Source organism: Canis lupus, chromosome 1 (genome assembly GCF_048164855.1).
Source record: "Canis lupus baileyi chromosome 1, mCanLup2.hap1, whole genome shotgun sequence".
Lineage (NCBI taxonomy): Eukaryota > Metazoa > Chordata > Mammalia > Carnivora > Canidae > Canis > Canis lupus.
This window is the reverse complement of record NC_132838.1, coordinates 116,129,118-116,148,874: the sequence shown is the minus strand read 5'-3', so window position 1 is coordinate 116,148,874 and position 19,757 is coordinate 116,129,118. Positions and strand designations below refer to the sequence as shown.

At 39.2% G+C, this 19,757-nt stretch overlaps 1 protein-coding gene across 1 annotated transcript in view; it reads left to right on the top strand.

Moving 5' to 3' along the window:
• LOC140641401 (uncharacterized) overlaps nt 1-11,126 on the top strand; it is a 54,814-nt gene extending 43,688 nt beyond the window's left edge. The window contains exon 6 of the mRNA XM_072841223.1: nt 7,347-11,126. Coding sequence (XP_072697324.1) covers nt 7,347-8,824 — 1,478 coding nt within the window. The 3' untranslated portion in view covers nt 8,825-11,126. The remainder of the gene's footprint in view (nt 1-7,346) is intronic.
• The last annotated feature ends 8,631 nt before the right edge of the window (nt 11,127-19,757 follow it).

The following is a 19,757-nucleotide window of genomic DNA, read 5'->3' as shown; positions in this document are numbered from 1 at the left end:
AACATTGACATTTTCACAATATTAATTCTTCCAATCCATGAGCATGGAGTATTTTTCCATCTCTTTGTGTCTTCCTCAATTTCTTTCAAAAGTGTTCTATAGTTTTTAGGGTATAGATCCTTTACCTCTTTGGTTAAGTTTATTCCTAGGTATCTTATGCTTTTGGGTGCAATTGTAAATGGGATTGACTCCTTAATTTCTCTTTCTTCAGTCTCATTGTTAGTGTATAGAAATGCCACTGACTTCTGGGTATTGATTTTGTATGCTGCCACGCTGCCAAATTGCTGTATGAGTTCTAGCAATCTTGGGGTGGAGGCTTTTGGGTTTTCTATGTAGAGTATCATGTCATCGGCGAAGAGGGAGAGTTTGACTACTTCTTTGCCAATTTGAATGCCTTTAATGTCTTTTTGTTGTCTGATTGCTGAGGCTAGGACTTCCAGTACTATGTTGAATAGCAGTGGTGAGAGTGGACATCCCTGTCTTGTTCCTGATCTTAGGGGAAAGGCTCCCAGTGCTTCCCCATTGAGAATGATATTTGCTGTGGGCTTTTCATAGATGGCTTTTAAGATGTTGAGGAATGTTCCCACTATCCCTACACTCTGAAGAGTTTTGATCAGGAATGGATGCTGTGTTTTGTCAAATGCTTTCTCTGCATCTAATGAGAGGATCATATGGTTCTTGGTTTTTCTCTTGCTGATATGATGAATCACATTGATTGTTTTACGAGTGTTGAACCAGCCTTGTGTCCCAGGGATAAACCCTACTTGGTCATGGTGAATAATTTTCTTAATGTATTGTTGGATCCTATTGGCTAGAATCTTGTTGAGAATTTTTGCATCCATGTTCATCAGGGATATTGGTCTGTAATTCTCCTTTTTGGTGGGGTCTTTGTATGGTTTTGGAATTAAGGTGATGCTGGCCTCATAGAACGAATTTGGAAGTACTCCATCTCTTTCTATCTTTCCAAACAGCTTTAGTAGAATAGGTATGATTTCTTCTTTAAAGGTTTGATAGAATTCCCCTGGGAAGCCATCTGGCCCTGGACTCTTGTGTCTTGGGAGGTTTTTGATGACTGCTTCAATTTCCTCCCTGGTTATTGGCCTGTTCAGGTTTTCTATTTCTTCCTGTTCCAGTTTTGGTAGTTTGTGGCTTTCCAGGAATGCGTCCATTTCTTCTAGATTGCCTAATTTATTGACGTATAGCTGTTCACAATATGTTTTTAAAATCGTTTGTATTTCCTTGGTGTTGGTAGTGATCTCTCCTTTCTCATTCATGATTTTATTAATTTGAGTCTTCTCTCTCTTCTTTTTAATAAGGTTGGCTAATGGTTTATCTATATTATTAATTCTTTCAAAGAACCAACTCCTGGTTCTGTTGATCTGTTCCACAGTTCTTCTGGTCTCGATTTTGTTGAGTTCTGCTCGAATTTTAATTAACTCTTTTCTTCTGCTGGGTGTAGGATCTATCTGCTGTTTTTTCTCTAGCTCCTTTATGTGTAAGTTTAGCTTTTGTATTTGAGTTCTTTCCAGTTTTTGAATGGATGCTTGTATTGCGATGTATTTCCCCCCTCAGGACTGCTTTTGCTGCATCCCAAAGATTTTGAACGGTTGTATCTTCATTCTCATTAGTTTCCATGAATCTTTTTAATTCTTCCTTAATTTCCTGGTTGGCCCTTTCATCTTTTAGCAGGATGGTCCTTAACCTCCACGTGTTTGAGGTCCTTCCAAACTTCTTGTTGTGATTTAGTTCTAATTTCAAGGCATTATGGTCTGAGAATATGCAGGGGACGATCCCAATCTTTTGGTATCGGTTCAGACCCGATTTGTGACCCAGTATGTGGTCTATTCTGGAGAAAGTTCCATGTGCACTTGAGAAGAATGTGTATTCAGTTGAGTTTGGATGTAAAGTTCTGTAGATATCTGTGAAATCCATCTGGTCCAGTGTATCATTTAAAGCTCTCGTTTCTTTGGAGATGTTGTGCTTAGAAGACCTATCGAGGGTAGAAAGAGCTAGATTGAAGTCACCAAGTATAAGTGTATTATTATCTAAGTATTTCTTCACTTTGGTTATTAATTGGTTTAAATATTTGGCAGCTTCCACATTCGGGGCATATATATTGAGGATTGTTAAGTCCTCTTGTTGGATAGATCCTTTAAGTATGAGATAGTATCCCTCTTCATCTCTCACTACAGTCTTCGGGGTAAATTTTAGTTTATCTGATATAAGGATGGCTACCCCTGCTTTCGAGGACCATTTGAATGGTAAATGGTTCTCCAACCTTTTATTTTCAGGCTGTAGGTGTCCTTCTGTCTAAAATGAGTCTCTTATAGACAGCAAATAGATGGGTCCTGTTTTTTTATCCAGTCTGAAACCCTGCGCCTTCTGATGGGGTCATTAAGCCCGTTCACATTCAGAGTTACTATTGACAGATATGAATTTAGTGTCATCATGATATCTATTCAGTCCTTGTTTTTGTGGATTGTTCCATTGAACTTCTTCTTAAAGGGGAATTTTAAGAGTCCCCCTTAAAATTTCTTGCAGAGCTGGTTTGGAGGTCACATATTCTTTCAGTTTCTGCCTGTCTTGGAAGCTCTTTATCTCTCCTTCCATTTTGAATGAGAGCCTTGCTGGATAAAGTATTCTTGGTTGCATGCTCTTCTCATTTAGGACCCTGAATATATCCTGCCGGCCCTTTCTGGCCTGCCAGGTCTCTGTGGAGAGGTCTGTTGTTACCCTAATACTCCTCCCCATAAGAGTCAGGGATTTCATGTATCTTGCTGCTTTAAGGATCTTCTCTTTATCTTTGGAATTTGCAAGCTTCACTATTAAATGTCGAGGTGTTGAATGGTTTTTATTGATTTTAGGGGGGGGGATCTCTCTATTTCCTGGATCTGAATGCCTGTTTCCCTTCCCAGATTAGGAAAGTTTTCAGCTAGGATTTGTTCAAATACATATTCTGGCCCTCTGGCCCTTTTGGCGCCCTCGGGAACCCCAGTTAAACGTAGGTTTTTCTTTCTCAGGCTGTCGTTTATTTCCCTTAATCTGTCTTCATGGTCTTTTAATTGTCTGTCTCTTTTTTCCTCAGTTTTCCTCTTTGCCATCAACTTGTCTTCTATGTCACTCACTCATTCTTCCACCTCGTTAACCCTCTCGTTAGGACCTCTAGTTTGGATTGCATCTCATTCAATTGATTTTTAACTTATGCCTGATTGGATCTAAATTCTGCAGTCATGAAGTCTCTTGAGTCCTTTATGCTTTTTTTCTAGAGCTCCAGTAGCTGTATAATAGTGCTTCTGAATTGGCTTTCTGACGTTGAATTGTAATCCAGATTTTGTAACTCTGTGGGAGAGAAGACTGTTTCTGATTCTTTCTTTTGAGGTGAGGTTTTCCTTCTAGTCATTTTGCTCAGTGCAGAGTGGCCAAAAACAAGTTGTATTGGGAAAAAGAGAAAAAGAGAGGAGAGAAAGAAGGAAAGAAAAGAGAAAAAGAAAAAAGAAAAAAGGAAGAAAAAAAGAAAAAAAGAAGAAAAAGAGAAAGAAAAAGAAAGAAAGGGAAAAAAAGGGGTGGGGGAAGCAATCAGAAATAAACACACACACACACACACAAACAAACAAAAAACACGGGGGAGTATCTTCCGTTTCTGTATACTTTAAGTCCCTTGACTTCCCCTGGAACTTGTCCGTCTAGCTGGTCTTCTGGGGGAGGGCCTGTTGTGCTGATTTTCAGGTGTTAGCACTTGGGGGAGCTGCTTTGCCCCCTTCCTGGTGCAGAGCTCAGTGGGGGTTGTTTACCCCGTGAGGCCCCAGGAGGAACAACCCCCAGCTCCCACAGGAACTCCGGAGCTCTCCGTCTGCAGGGCCTGGAGGCTCCGGGGCGGGGCCTTGCTGTCCTGGGCCCTCCCGGCCTCTGCCTGTCCAGGGGGGAGGCCGGATCCTGGGTTGTGTCCCGGCGCCCTGTGCTCCCGGGCCTGCGCTATTGGATTCGCGCTCTCGCCCGCGCAGCCCCCTCCGCGGAGCCGCCGCCCGAGCCCCTCTGAGCTGCTCCCAGGCCCGCGCAGCCCCCTCCGTGGAGCCGCCGCCGGAGCCGCTCCGAGCTGCTCCGGGTCCCGCCATGCACGCTGCAGCCCTTAGGGAGCTCGGCGCACTCTCCCCGGGGCGCAGGTGTGTTAGTGTCCCAGGGAGCCTGAGGGCATCCCCGCCCTCCTGGGGTCCTGCTCCCACTCCCTGCGGGCGCCTTTCCGTCCGGGAAGGTTGGTGCAGCTCCTGCTCCTCCGGGACGGGGCTCTCCTGTCTTGGGGACACTCGCCCCGGCCTCAGCCCGGCTCCTCGTGGGGCCCCTCCCCCTTGGATGCCTTTTTTTTCCCTTTATTTCTTTTTCTCTCGTCTTCCTACCTTGATAGAAGCGTGAACTCTTCTCACTGTAGCATTCCAGCTGGTCTCTGTTTAAATCTCAGGCCGAATTCGTAGATTTTCAGGATGAGTTGAAGGTTATCTAGGTAATTTGGTGGGGACAGGTGATTTGGGGACCCTACTCTTCCGCCATCTTGACCCTCCTCTGTCTCCCTTTTTCCATTAGGATGTGTGCTACACTAAGGATTTCCAGTCAGAGTACCCTTTGTAAAGTTGCTAAATTAAGTATTTTTTTGTGCATTTTCAACTTAACATACCACTTAACTATTGCATTTAGATTTTTTTAGTTTATAATTGGAATATATAAAACATTTACATGTTTCAAAAATCATTATAAAAATATATGTAAAGAAGTTATGTGGGCAGCCTGGGTGTCTCAGTGGTTTAGTGCTGCCTTCAGCCCAGGGCATGATACTAGGGACCTGGGATCAAGTCCCACATTGGGTTCCCTGCATGGAGCCTGCTTCTCCCTCTGCCTGTGTCTCTGCCTCTCTCTCTCTCTGTGTCTCTCATGAATAAATAAATATAATCTTTAATAAAAAAGAAGTTATGTTTACATTCCTATCTACTTCATTTACTGCTACACTCATTCTAGGTAACTTCTGGGGGGGGGGTGTTGGGGGTAGTCTGATTAATCCTTTCTGCCTGTTCCCCCCAGAAATAGAGCATGTTCACATTTACATTCCCAATTCCCCTTCTGTCTTTTACCTGGGATATTAGTCTCTCTGCACTCTTCTTTGCTGTCCTAGTTTTTGTTTTTGAGAGAAAGAGAAAGAGAGAGCAAGTTGGGGGAGGGCAGAGAGGGAGAGAGAGAGAATCTTAAGCAGACTCCACTCAGCATGGAGCCCGATGCTGATCTCACAAACCTAAAATCATGACATGAGCCAAAATTAAGAGTCAGACACTCAACTGACTGAGCCATCCAGGTGCCCTGACCTGGTTTTCTTTTGATAATTATTAACAAGTTATTGTAGAAATATTTCCATATAGATATGGTGGCAAAAATAAAAAAGATATATAAAATTAACTTATTAATAATTCCAATAATTAATGAATTATAGCAAAAATCAACATATAACACCAAGAAAGATAAGTTAATTTAATTCTAATAATAATAACTCTACTATTAATTCCAATACTTAGTAGAGTTTCCATGCAGTCACAAAATTTATAAATATTTTCAGTTTTGTTTCTTGCTTTCCTATGCTTTTAACTTTGATACTCCTTTCTAGTCTTATCACTGTGGCTACACACCTTTCTGGAAGTGTTTAATAGAAATAGCACTACTCTATGTTTTCAGCTTTTTTCATGATTTTTATGGGCATCACTTTTTCTTCTTTTTAAAGGAACTTATTTATTTTTGTTTTTTTAAAGATTTTATTTATTCATGAGAGAGAGAGAGAGGCAGAGACACAGGCAGAGGGAGAAGCAGGCTCCATGCAGGGAGCCCAGTGTGGAACTCAATCCCGGGACTCCAGGATCACGCCCTGGGCCAAAAGCAGGCACTAAACTGTTGAGCCACCCAGGGATTCCCCCAACATTTAAAAATTTGGAATAATTTTATATTTGCCAAAAAGTTGCAAAAATAGTATGGAGAATTCCCCATATCTCTCACCTAATATCAATTTCCCCTATATTTCTGTGGTATATTTGAATACCCCATCCCCATTGTTTTCATTCCCTCCAATATAGTATACCTTTCATAAACTTCATGATTTTTCCTTTCTTTATTTAGTGTGAGCATCTATGCATGTATCTTCATATATCTCTTTTCTTAGATAAATAGTAGTAGCATACACTATGTTTCTTCCACCTTGTTCTTTTACTTTAAAAAGTCATGAAGATCATTCTATAGGAATATATAATATATATTATAATTATTATATATATTATATATATTTCTCATATATATAATATATAATATATATATATTTCTCATTTCCTTAGAAAGTTTCTTAGAACTCTATTGTGAGCATACTCTATACTGAGTTCAAGTACTAGTAATTTGGTGGCTATTTGATTCATTATAGTTATTTGCTATTTGATTCATTATAGTCATTTGCTCTTACAAATAGTTCTATAGTATATAAAGACTCCTAACTCTGGGAAACGAACTAGGGGTGGTGGAAGGGGAGGAGGGCGGGGGGTGGGGGAGAATGGGTGACGGGCACTGAGGGGGGCACTTGACGAGATGAGCACTGGGTGTTATTCTGTATGTTGGCAAATTGGACACCAATAAAAATAAATTTATTATTAAAAAAATAGTTTTGGGATCCCTGGGTGGCGCAGCGATTTGGCGCCTGCCTTTGGCCCAGGGCGCGATCCTGGAGACCCGGGATCGAATCCCATGTCGGGCTCCTGGTGCATGGAGCCTGCTTCTCCCTCTGCCTGTGTCTCTGCGTCTCTCTCTCACTGTGTGCCTATCATAAAAAAAAAAAATTAAAAAAAATAGTTTTATAGTGGATAACTTGTGAACCTCTACAGATTCTTTCCAGAAGTATATGTTTGGGTTTCTAGAATTGGGATTGCTTGTTCAAGGGATAAAGAATTATATAATTTTGCTAGAAACTGGAAAATATCCCTGTATGGTAATTGTATCATTTTAATTTGCTATACTGAATTGTGAGAGAGGCTACTGAGCTATAAACTTCTAACAGACTAGGTTATCAGACTTTTGAGTTTTTGCCAAAGTATACTTTAAATTTATTCCAAAATTTAAGAATCATTGATTTAATCTTTTTCTGATCACCTTACCCTGTGCCTTCCCATATGGCTTTCCAGTTTCTATACTTTATCTCTCAAATTGCACCACCAAATAAAAACTATAAATCCTATTTTCATTTATAAACATTAATGTCAATGTAATTATGCCTTTTCTAAGTTTTTTGTCTTCTCCCCTGCAAAAAAATGAATGTTTTTATATGTGTTTTCTTTCAGAATATAAATCTAGATGTGAGAACAAGGAATTATCTCTGAAAAAGGATAACTATAAAATAGATTCATCCCAATGGGTTATAATGGAAGAATTTACAAAGCATGGACTTAAACAGGGATCTCAGAAAAGACATTTTAGCCACATCTCTGAACACATGCCCCCTTTCAGTCAGCATACATCTCTTCCTCTACATCAAACATTTAATACCAAAGGGAAATCTTATGAATGCCAAAAATATAAAAATGCCTATGGACAGGGTTCAAAACTCATTACACAGCAAGAAGGCCATACTGGCAAGAAAGTCTATGACCATAAGGAATATCGGAAGGCCCTTAGTAAAACTTCAAAAGTTAGTTCATATCATTCAATGCATGTTGATATGAGACCCTATGAATGTGAGGAATGTAGGAAGTCTTTGAATAATGGCTCAGACTTTATACAACACCAGATAATTCTTACTAGGGAGAAATCTAATGAATTTAAGGAAAGCAAGAAAGCCTTTACTAATGCCTCACAGTTTTTTCTACATCATAGCATTCATACAAGTGAGAAGCCCTTTAAATGTAAGGAATGTGTTAGAGAATTTAATAATGGTACAGCTCTTATTCGTCATCAGAGGATTCATACTGGTGAAAAGCCCTATGAGTGTAATGAATGTGGAAAAGCTTTTACTACTAGTTCAATATTTAGAGTACATCAGAGGATTCATACAGGTGAGAAACCCAATGAGTGTAAAGAATGTGGAAAAGTCTTTCGTCATTCCTCATACCTTACCCAACACCAAAGAATTCATACTGGTGAGAAACCTTATAAATGTAAGTACTGTGTTAGGGCATTTAGTAATGTTTCAGCCTTTATTCGGCATCAGAGGATTCACACTGGTGAGAAACCCTATGAATGTAAGGAATGTGGAAGAGCCTTTAGTACTGGCTCAATACTTACAGCACATCAAAGAATTCACTCAGGTGAGAAACCCTATTTATGTAAGGAATGTGGGAAGGCCTTTCGTCAGTCTTCAGATCTTACTCAACATCAGAGAATTCATACTGGTGAGAAACCCTACAAATGTAAGGAATGTGGAAGGGCCTTTCGTCGTTCATCAGAACTTTCTCGACACAAGTTAATTCATGGTGATGAGAAACTGTATGAATGTAAGGAATGTGGAAAGATCTTGAGTAGAGATTCAATACTTATACAACATCAGAAAATTCACACTGGTGAGAAAGCCTGGGAATGTAATGAATGTGGGAGAGTTTTTACTTGTGCAACATACCTGACCCGGCATCAGCGAATTCATACTGGTGATAAACCATATACTTGTAACAAATGTGGAAAAGCCTTTCTTCGTTCTTCAGACCTTATTCTACATCAAAGAATTCATACTGGTGAGAAACCCTATGAGTGTAAGGAATGTGGGAAGGCTTTTGCAAGAGGCTCAAATCTTAATCGCCATCAAAAAGTTCATACTGGGAAGAAATAGTATGAAAGGAAGCTTTGTAAGACCTTTAAGCATTTCTTGCAGTAACATGACATGAAAGATAAACCCTAGAAATGTAATAGGAGAAATTCTAAGAATTTATTGGTAAGAAAATCTAGAAATATAATTAATATGACAATGCCTTATGTGTTTACAGTTTAACTACCATAAGAATAAAATGAATATTGTAAGACCTCTATTAATAGTTCATTCCTTTTAAATTTTAAAAACTTACTAATCATGAGTGGAGGAAAGTGAAAAATCTCTTGTTGCATTTTCATATTTTAAAATATTTTTGGGCAGCCCCGGTGGCGCAGTGGTTTAGCACCGCCTGCAGCCCAGGGCGTGATCCTGGAGACCCCGGATCAAATCCCACGTCAGGCTCTCTGTATGGTGCCTGCTTCTCCCTCTGCCTGTGTCTCTGCCTCTCTCTCTCTCGGTCTCTATGAATAAATAAATAAAATCTTAAATAAGATAAAATAAAATAAAATAAAATAAAATATTTTAAACCCACTTTATTTTTTATATAGCTATAAGTAGTTTGGTTTATGCATAGCTAAAATACTATATTATTATATGTTGTATATTAAATTTTTAAATTTATATTCTCACCAAAATTCTTATTCCAGTACAACTTAATCAGTAACGATTTCCTGATGCTATTTATGCACAGTTTTGTGACATTTTATATTTTTAGTGTTATAAGCTTGGATTTAATGACCATCTTTTTATACTCCAACATCCAATTTGGGAGATCTTCAATTGATCTTTTTTATAATAAATTTTTACCTGCATGTCTTTGCATCTATACCATTTTATTTAAAATATCATTACTGGGACACCTGGGTGGCTCAGCAGTTGAGTGTCTGCCTTTGACTCAGGGCATGATCCCAGAGTTCTGGGATTGAGTCCCACATCAGGCTCCCTGTGAGCAGCCTGCTTTTTCCTCTGCCTGTGTCTCTCTCTCCCTCTCTGTGTCTCTCATGAATAAATAAATAAAATCTTTTTAAGAAAATAAAAATAAAATATCATTACTTTAAGAGGTGCCTGGCTGGCTCAGTCAGTGGAACATGCAACTCTTGATCTCTGGGTTGTGAGTTTGAGCCCCATGATGGGTGAAGAGATTACTTAAAAATAAAATCTTTAAAAAGTAAAATATCATTAGTTTAAGATATATATTTTAATATTGATAAAGTGATAGAACTATTTGTATATGTAAATTAATATTTTTATTTCATAAATTTGATATTTTATTGTAATAATTTTCTCTGAATTTTTAAATTCTACAAAGAAGTCAATAAAGTTAGCTTTCTTCCCCCAAAGTGGCTATAACTATTGTCAAATTGCTGGAACAAATTCTTTTATAAATTTTTTAAAGCAAGTGTAATCATGTTATTCAAATTGCCTCATAAATTGCCTTTTTAATGACAAGGTGTGTCATATAGGACATTCCGTAATTAAGTGTTTAATAGTTTTAGTATGTATGACTGTATGATTATTTTTACCAAACATCTATGGTCAAATACTCTGACTGACTCCACTTTTTGTATTTATAAGGAATACCATGTTTAGCATCGTACTTGGCATACTGTATTCACTTGTCTACTTTACATTGTTTTTGAGATAATCCATGCATACCTTTTAACATGTACATATTTTAAACATGACAGATTAAACTGGCTGCCCTTTTGACCATACTGTGCTATGCCATTTTTCTCTCCTCTCTTCCATGCTACTTATCCTTGCAGAATTTTTCCTAATGATTTTGCCCAAATGTAACATAGGGACATTTAATTTTTTAAAAAATTATTCTCCACTTCAATGTATTTATATTAAAAGCCTATTCCTATATATTATTATTCTTTATGTGAAATAGGCATGGCTATATTCACTAACATCTTGGGTTTGGTAAGGATCAAATGAATTAATCTACACAAATGCTTATAATTAAAACTTTAACATACTCAGTAAATATAATCCGTTGTTAAAATTATTTTTTTTCTTTTGGCTATTTTATTATTTATAAAGGCTCTTAACTGTGGTGTATATTTGATTTAGTATTAGAAATTTAATACTGGCAAAAAATATAAAACCTCTAGTGAATATAGCAAAGCCATCATCATTCATTCCTTCTTGGTATTGAGATGATCTATCCTGAAGGAAAAAAACCCCATAAAATTATAATGAATAATGCCTTTACTCATATCTAATTTTATATGTTGAATTTATGTCAGCATGAAACATTATTGAGAATATTATTGCCCACATTATCTGGCTGATTAAAAATAATACTGGATTGTAGAAATATTTGACTCTTGATCCAATGCATGTTTAAACCAACATTTGGCTAAGGATGAAATTGAACAAACTGTGATTTCTTTGAATATAAAGGACACTAGTATCCTATACAGCAAAACCTGTGGGAGGTGGACAAAATTACTCACAGAACTTGTAACTCCAAGTCCAGACATGTAAAAAAAAATTTAAAACATAAATCCAGACACGTATTACAATAATTAATACCTAAAATCTGGTACTGGTGCCACAGGGATATGGATGAAGTTTCCATGTATCTGGGATTCAGACTGCCTTAAGAGTGGGGTTTAGCTTGGCTAGTGCTGTGCTGATGTCTCTGGGGAGGTATGATACAGGTGATTCTGAAAGTTTGGAACAATGTCAAACAAGAATCAACAGCTTCTACTAGGAACTATGGCCACTAATAGGGTTTATTACATTTCTACTGCTGCAAAACAAATTGCCACAATTTTGGCATCTTAAAGAAACACACTTCTCATCTCAAAGTTTTCATGGGTACATGTGAGGGCATAGCTTAGCTGGGTCCTCTGCTCAGTTTTACAAGGTGGCAGTTGAGGTGTCAGCTGGGGGTGGTGTCTCACCGAAGGCTCAGGATCATCATCCAAATTCACTTGTTTGTTGGCAGAATTAATTTCCTTGAAGCTGTACCAATGGTGGCTTGCTTTTTAAGGACAGCATAAGATATTCTTACTTCTGTCTCTGAAATATAGATCTTTTTAAAAGCTCAGATCCTACCCAGTCAGGATAATCTCCCTTTTGATTAACTGTTTAGGGACTTTTGTTTTATCTTCCAAAATCCCTTCACCTTTGCCATATAACTTAATTATATACCATCATTTCTGCCACATTTTATTTGCTTTACAGTCAAATGTGTGTCATTAAGCAGTCATCCTAAAATTCTGCTTTCTGTCTTCTGCCACACAATGTAAAGAAGGATTTCTGGAGAAAGGATAGTTAACGATACAGAACTGGGAGGCAAGAATGAGCTGGCCAGCTTCTTTCTCCTCCTTAAGACTTTCAGTATTTTTTTGAAACTCCACTTAGCAAAGCCTAATAGGAATCGAAAAGCTGGAATACGAGTCTCTAATTCCAAAATCATAAAGCAGTGTATAAATGTTTTAGGGTTGAAGCACAGAAATAAGATATAATTACTTCAATGGCCTCATTGCTTGTTTTTGAGGCAAGAGGAAAACAACCATTTTTTCATTAATGAAGGTAGGAATACACTACACAAAACAACTTTTGTTACTGGGTACCTCAGTTCTTGTCCCATATGCACCAAAGAATTGGGAGACCTAAGACCAGAATGGAGAAAGAGAGTTTATTGAGTAGATAAGTGTGCATGTGCCTATGCATGATGCAGTCTGTCATAATTAAATTTATTTGTATATTGTTTGAGTTTCTAATGAGCTTTTGCTGTGACCCTAAGGTTACTTAAGAGAAAGTTGCACCTTTTGTGTGCATGCTCAGTTCTTGGACATCCCCTTGTGGTTTTTGAGCCAGCTCTGTGGCTAGGCCTTTCCTGTTTTGTGACCCTTAGAGGTGGCTCTATAGGTATGGCTGTTAACTCTGAGGGGTGGCCCTGAGGATGTGGCCAGGATCTGCTTTATCCCTCCTTGCTGATGCGTAGCTAACTACCTAACACTTTTAAGTAATTCTTTATCTCAAAGCCAATCCTACTTTTCCTCATCTTTGATATTTTTACCCCTTAGTGTTCATTACATTAACAAGTAGACACATGTAGCTATTTAAAGTCAGATTTAAACTAAAGAAAATTTAAAATTCATTTCCTCTGTTTCATTAGGCACATTTCAAGTGCTCAATAGCTGTTTGTAGCCAGTGGCTATTGTATTGGACAGCATATTATTGAACATTTCTGTCATTGCAAAAAATTACACTGCACAGTCCTATGATATAAATGATCTTTCAGTTCTTGAATTATAGGAGAAAATTTGGTGTTCATTGGTTCTGTTGCATACCCTGCAGTGATATCCATAGACAGGGAGAGTTGGCACCAGTTACTTTGTGGCTTCACCTAGATCCAGGAGAAAAAAAAGTTACATTTTATCACCCTTTTGCACATTAAACTATGATGAGAGAGAGACCAAACTGAAGTTGCTTTGGTAGAAAATTAACATAGAGAAGTCAATGAATTCATGTACAAATATTCTTTAAAAATAGAAGATCCAATAGAAAAAAAGTGCTTTTATAGTCACCCCCCAAAAAAAGAGCTGATAGCTCAAGAAATTAAATGAAATAGAAATGTCCACAATCATTATAGAAAAATAAATAAAAATTTTCCAAAGTAATCAGAAAATGACAAAATAAAAGGATACGGTGGGATTGCAGTTCTGACATCATTAAGAGTCCATCATTCCTTAGGTTATAAATGTGATGCAATCCCAAAACCCCAGGAATTTTTTTAAACATGAGCTCATTCTAAAGTCTATATGGAAAAATAAAGAAATCAAAATAGCCAGTAAAATTCTGAAGAAGGGGAATTGCATAATTAGAACTATCAGATATTAAGATATATTATAACTCTATAATAATTAGGAGTGTAGCTCTAGCAAAAATATAATGAACCACTAGAACTACTTAAAAGTCCAGCTACAGATCCAAACACATAGGAAAAATATTATATGATAATGAAGGCATTTTGGATCATTTAAGACTCTTTGAATTGTTATAAGTCTTGAAAAGTCGGATGTATTATTTCATATGTATGTATTACTCATAGATTTTTCAACAAATGTTTTTAGTAGTCATATGGCAAAGATAGAACAAATTTGTATCCATATTTATTCAAACAGTCTGAAAGCATCACTCCATAGTTTACTCAAAAATAAAAAGAAAATATAGCTTTAAGTAGATAGGACTGTTGACTACAGTCTTAAGGAAATAAATTAACATCAGAAATGGGAAAAAGTGACATCAAGTGGCCCTTGATATGATACATTAAGAAAGACACAATATCACCTATGGATTATTCTTGTCTAAGATATTTAACCTGACGTTCAACAAGGGGAAATAATTTTCTTAAGTGTGTAGAACGTTCTGGGAGAGAAAATCAGTGTGGATACCAAAAGTATGAACTTTGAGGTACAAGAGAGCTGTGAACTGTTCTAGATCAAAGCAGACTAATGAAATATGCCAACTAAGTGGAGTACATGATATTTGTGTCTTGGATTTTACAAGAAACTTTAAAATCATTGTTGGGGGTCACCTGGCTGGCTCAGTCAGAAGAGCATGCAACTCTTAATCTCAGGATTATGAGTTCAAGCCCCACATTGGGTGCAGAGATCACTTAAAATAAAATTTAAAATAATCATTAGGTTAATTGGGAGAAATTTGAATATGTACATATATTAGATTAATATTGTGTGATTGACTTAAATTTCCCAAGGGTATTTATTGTGATTATTTTACAGAGTGTACTGATTTATAGGACATGTTTAAAATATAGACATATTTGTAAAACATAGATTGAAAAATTAATGGCCTTATCTAATTGAGTAGCCACATGGGAGAGAGAAAAAAATTGGATCCTTAATGGGTAGCTCAAAGCAAAATAAAATGCAAATGAATCAAAGCTGTAGATTAAGAATTGAAACCAAAAAATCCTAGATAAATCCATAGAAGAAAATAATGTGAAATTAACTCAAAACCATAAAGCCATTGAAGTAAAATATACTTGTGTATTTTGCATACAAAACTATGCAAACACAATGTTTTGAGACACTATTGAAATATATAAATCCCAAGTTGATAAAAATTTTAAATAGAAAACTGTCTATATAACTTAATAACAAAAGTAGGTAATACAAATCATTAAGAGAAAATACAAACAGTGATCTAAAAGAAAATAGGTGAGTATGAAAAAGATATATCACAGCAGAAAAGCTGCAAAGGAATTGTTATTCCTCGGAATAAAATTTTTTATCTCCTTTCCCAATAAGGTATATGTAATTTAGAGATGTAGCTTTCACTCATCAGATTGACACAATAAGTGTGGTATCTAATATCTTAGCCACAGACTGGGAAAACGGGGATCTTCACGTATTGCTGTTGGACAGCTAAATTGCCATAACCTAAAGGAGGGCAGTAGCAAATACCTATCAAAACTTAAAGTGCAGGTACCCATTTCTCCAAAATTTATAAAACAGATGTCCTGAGACATATCCACAGAAACGAGAACATAATTTATGGCATTAGTGTAGTAGCAAAAGGAGGAGGAAGGGTCAATTATAGTAATATATTGGTTAAATAATCATACATCTATTCAATGGACAATACATAGCAAATTAAAAGAAAAGGGATGTATATTAATATGAAGTTACAAATATTTTAGGTGTGTATAACAAGTTAATATTTTTGTTAAAGTCTATCATATTTATCTGTTCATATGAATTTAGACACACACATATAAACTGCACACATATTGTGGTGGGAGGGTGGTGGACGCACTGTTTGTTTGGAGAATATTGGCTATCTGGGAGATAAGGGTGCAAAGTGTTCAGTTTTCTCCTTCCATCATTTATCTTTTATTTACCATATGCAAAAATTAGTCATCCATGGACAAAAAATTTTTTTTTAATTTTTATTTATTTATGATAGTCACACAGAGAGAGAGAGAGAGAGAGGCAGAGACATAGGCAGAGGGAGAAGCAGGCTCCATGCACCGGGAGCCCGACGTGGGATTCAATCCCGGGTCTCCAGGACCGGGTCTCCAGGATCGCGCCCTGGGCCAAAGGCGGGCGCCAAACCGCTGCGCCACCCAGGGATCCCCATGGACAAAAATTTTAAATCATCTTGGGTCGTAATCCGTTTCTACTTCCTAGCTGTCACTAAACTTTTTTGTTCTTTTTTAAGATTTTTATTTATTTATTTATGAGAGAGAGAGAGAGAGAGAGAGAGAGAGAGAGAGAGAGGGAGAGGCAGAGACACAGGAAGAGGGAGAAGCAGGCTCCATGCCGGGAGCCTGACGTGGGACTCGATCCCAGGACTCCAAGGTCTGGGCCAAAGGCAGGCGCTAAACTGCTGAGCCACCCAGGGATCCCCCACTAAACTTTTTTGACTCTGGTTTCCAAAGTCTGTTGAACAGAGTAATGATTGTCCAGATGGGATGGAGACAGCCAAGGGAATTGGTAGCTTTCTGTCACTCAGGCAGTGGTCATTAAGTAACATTAACTTCGGAATAGCAGCAGTACCCCGGAGAACACCGACCCAACCTACAGCGCGGCTTCCTCGAGGCGGGCGGGCAGTCAGCCCCAGGCTCAGGCGGTGAGATCCAACGTGGTGATGTCACACGTGCAGCGAGCTCAAAGGATTCTGGAGATTGTAGTTCAGGCCTCGTGAACGCCTCCACGCCGCGCAGGCGCAGATGCAATTTGGTAATGTGGCGTCGGTTTTGTCTTCGGACTTGGTACCTTTACCTGTGGAGTCCGTGGATCTCCAATCCCTTCTTCTCACCGGGGCGCCGGACTTCTTGGGGCTGGAAGGCTCACAGACCCGAATGGGCATAAGCATACCCTTACGACTGCAGCCCCCATATCCATCCGGTAAGCTTGTGCATTTGTTGCCGCGGAGTTAGCAAGTTGGGCGCAGTTATCAGCGAGCGAGCTGCGCCTTTAACATCTGGAGGTTGATTTACAGGCGGGGGCGACCCGGACTGACAAGCTGTGTTTCGGGAGCCACCGCCTTCTTGAGGACAGACGCACTCCCGGGTCTTTGATATGGGACCTGAACTGGGGAGCGTCTCCGGCTCAGGGTCTTTACTGAGGCGGAATTTTCCGCTGTAGGTCTAGGCTCCGGGAATCCTGCTCCCCAGGTGTAGCGGAGGAGGAATGCTCAGAACTAAGGTGGTGCGGCGTTCCGGCATTTGCGTCCGCATCTCCAGACGCCGCCAGCTGCCCAGAGGCCATTCTGCTGCAGCTGGAGCCAAGGACTAGGGCGGAATCTGTCCATTCTTCCTCCCATCCCCGTCGGTGTATCTGTGTGAATGGGAGAGAGTGGACAGTAGGGAAGTAGGCTAGAGGACTGCCCTTTGGACCTGGTTGTTCTGGAACTGAGGCCAGCGTTACCCTGCTAGCCCTGCAGTGTCAGGATTCTGCTCTTTTCCAGAAGGGGGCCCTGAGGAAGACTGGGCGTCGTGCAAGGCCAAAAGCCATGACCCATGAGGTGATGCTTCCTTTCTGCTTCCTGAAACACAATGATCATTTGCTTTCTTTATCCTTAACTTTCCTGGGTAGGAGCATCTCTTTCAGGACCTCCTGACCGTTTCCTTCCATCCCATCTACTCAGCTGTGTTGCCTACCTGCCCTCTCTGAATAGCCACAAGTGTTCACGACTTTTTTCTATAAATCGTTATCTTTTTTCCACCTGGGGTCAGGAATGTTGATTGAGCAGAAGTGCACAGGGAGGAAAGTGAGGATATTCTTTGCTAAACTTGTTTTACCTGGACTATGATGTGATGAGGTCAAATTGAGCACTGGAGTAGGAGCTCCCATCTGGAAAATCATGATCATCTCCATAGACAGTCTAGTCAGACAAAATGGGAGTTGGTGTTGTTCAGTCTTCATTTGCCCTCAATCTCTTTGTGAATCTTCATCAGTTTCCAACAGATTTCGGCAACTGGGGAACCAGGAACATTCATTACAGTTTAGTGATGCCTGGTTACAGGTTGAATTATACCAGAGCCTCAGTTGTTTAAGAACCTTTATTGTTAGATCCCAGACAGACAGACCTTTATATATATATATATATTTTTTTTTTTTTAGATTTTATTTTATTTATTCATAGAGACAGAGAGAGAGAGGCAGAGACACAGGCAGAGGGAGAAGCAGGCACCACACAGAGCCGGACGTGGGACTCGATCCTGGGTCTCCAGGATCACGCCCCGGGCTGCAGGCGGCGCTAAACTGCTGCGCCACCGGGGCTGCCCCAGACAGACCTTTAAGGTCTGATTAATGCTAAACACCAAAATGAGAAGAAAGATTAAGTCAGCTGTCTTTAGTATTTATACTGGTATTTCCAATTATTCACATTTTACTATTTGTGGAGGAATCAAGTGTAGTCATTACTCCTTGGTTTCCTTGTGTGTTGGAGTGGGAAATTAGCTTTTCCCCACATTTTCCCCACTAGGGTTATTTTTTAAATTAAATTTTATTTATTTATTCATGAGAGATACAGAGACATAGGCAGAGGGAGAAGTAGACTCCCTGCGGGGATCCTGATGCGAGATTCAATCCCAGGACCCCAGGATCACGACCTGAGCCAAAGGCAGAGACTCAACCACTGAGCCACCCAGGCTGCCCCCAAGATTATAAGATTTTGAGCTATTAAAACGTTTATGGACTAAGGAACCTATGAAAAAGTCTATAACAATTTTTTTTTTTAAAGTAGAACCAACTATGGGTGAGGGACATTAAGGAGGGCATGTGATGTGATGAACGCTGGATGTTCTATGCAAGTGGTAAATTATTTTTTTTAATTTTTATTTATTTATTTATTATTTATGATAGTTAGAGAGAGAGAGAGAGAGAGAGGCAGAGACACAGGCAGAGGGAGAAGCAGGCTCCATGCACCGGGAGCCCGACGTGAGATTCGATCCCGGGTATCCAGGATCGCGCCCTGGGCCAAAGGCAGGCGCCAAACTGCTGCGCCACCCAGGGATCCCCGCAAGTGGTAAATTATTGAACACTACATCTGAAACTGATGATGTACTATATGTTGGCTAATTGAATTTAATTTTTTAAAAAGTGAATCAACTACAAGAGGAGTTAAATAGAGCGGTCAGAAGAAACGGCTTAAGATGGGGAAGTGGAAAGCCCATGTCTTAGTTCATTTCAGCTACTATAGCAGAATATGAGGGATTTGGTGACTTCTAAACACAAATTTATATCTCAGAATTCTAGAGGCTAGAAAGTTCAGGAACAAGGTGTACTTCCTCATAGTTGATTATCTCGCTGTATCCTCAGAGGACAGAAAGGGGGATCTCTCTGGGGTCTTTTTCATAAGGGTACTAATACTATTAATGAGAGTTCCGCCTGTATGACCTAATCACCTCCCAAAGCCCCCACCCCAATACTGTCACCTGAGGGGTTAGTATTTCAATATATGGGGCACGTGGGTGGCTCAGTCATTTGAGCATCTGCCTTTGGCTCAGGTCATGATCTTGGGGTCCTGAGATTTAGCCCTGCATTGGGCTCCCTGCTCAGTGGAGAGTCTGCCCCTCCCCCTGCTTGTGCTCTCTCTCTCTCTCTTTCTCTCTCTCTGTCTCTCAAATAAATAAAATCTTTTTAAAAAACAGAATTTCAATATATGAATTTGCGGGGAAGGATATAAACATTCAGTACATTGCAGCCCTCACAGAGATATAATAGCGGGAACATTTGGAGTGACTGCAGTCAGCTCTGTAGAGAGTACTGAGGATAAGGGCAAGTGCCTGAAATCCCAAGGCACTAACATACAGTAGAAAGTATGATCTATGCAGTTATCTGGGAAGAGGGAATTTCAGGCAAAAGGCATAATAGCTGCATAGTCTATGAGGTAGGAACAGAATTATTATGATTGAAGAACAGCAAGGTGGCCAATGTGGCTCAGACAGAGTGAAGGAAGA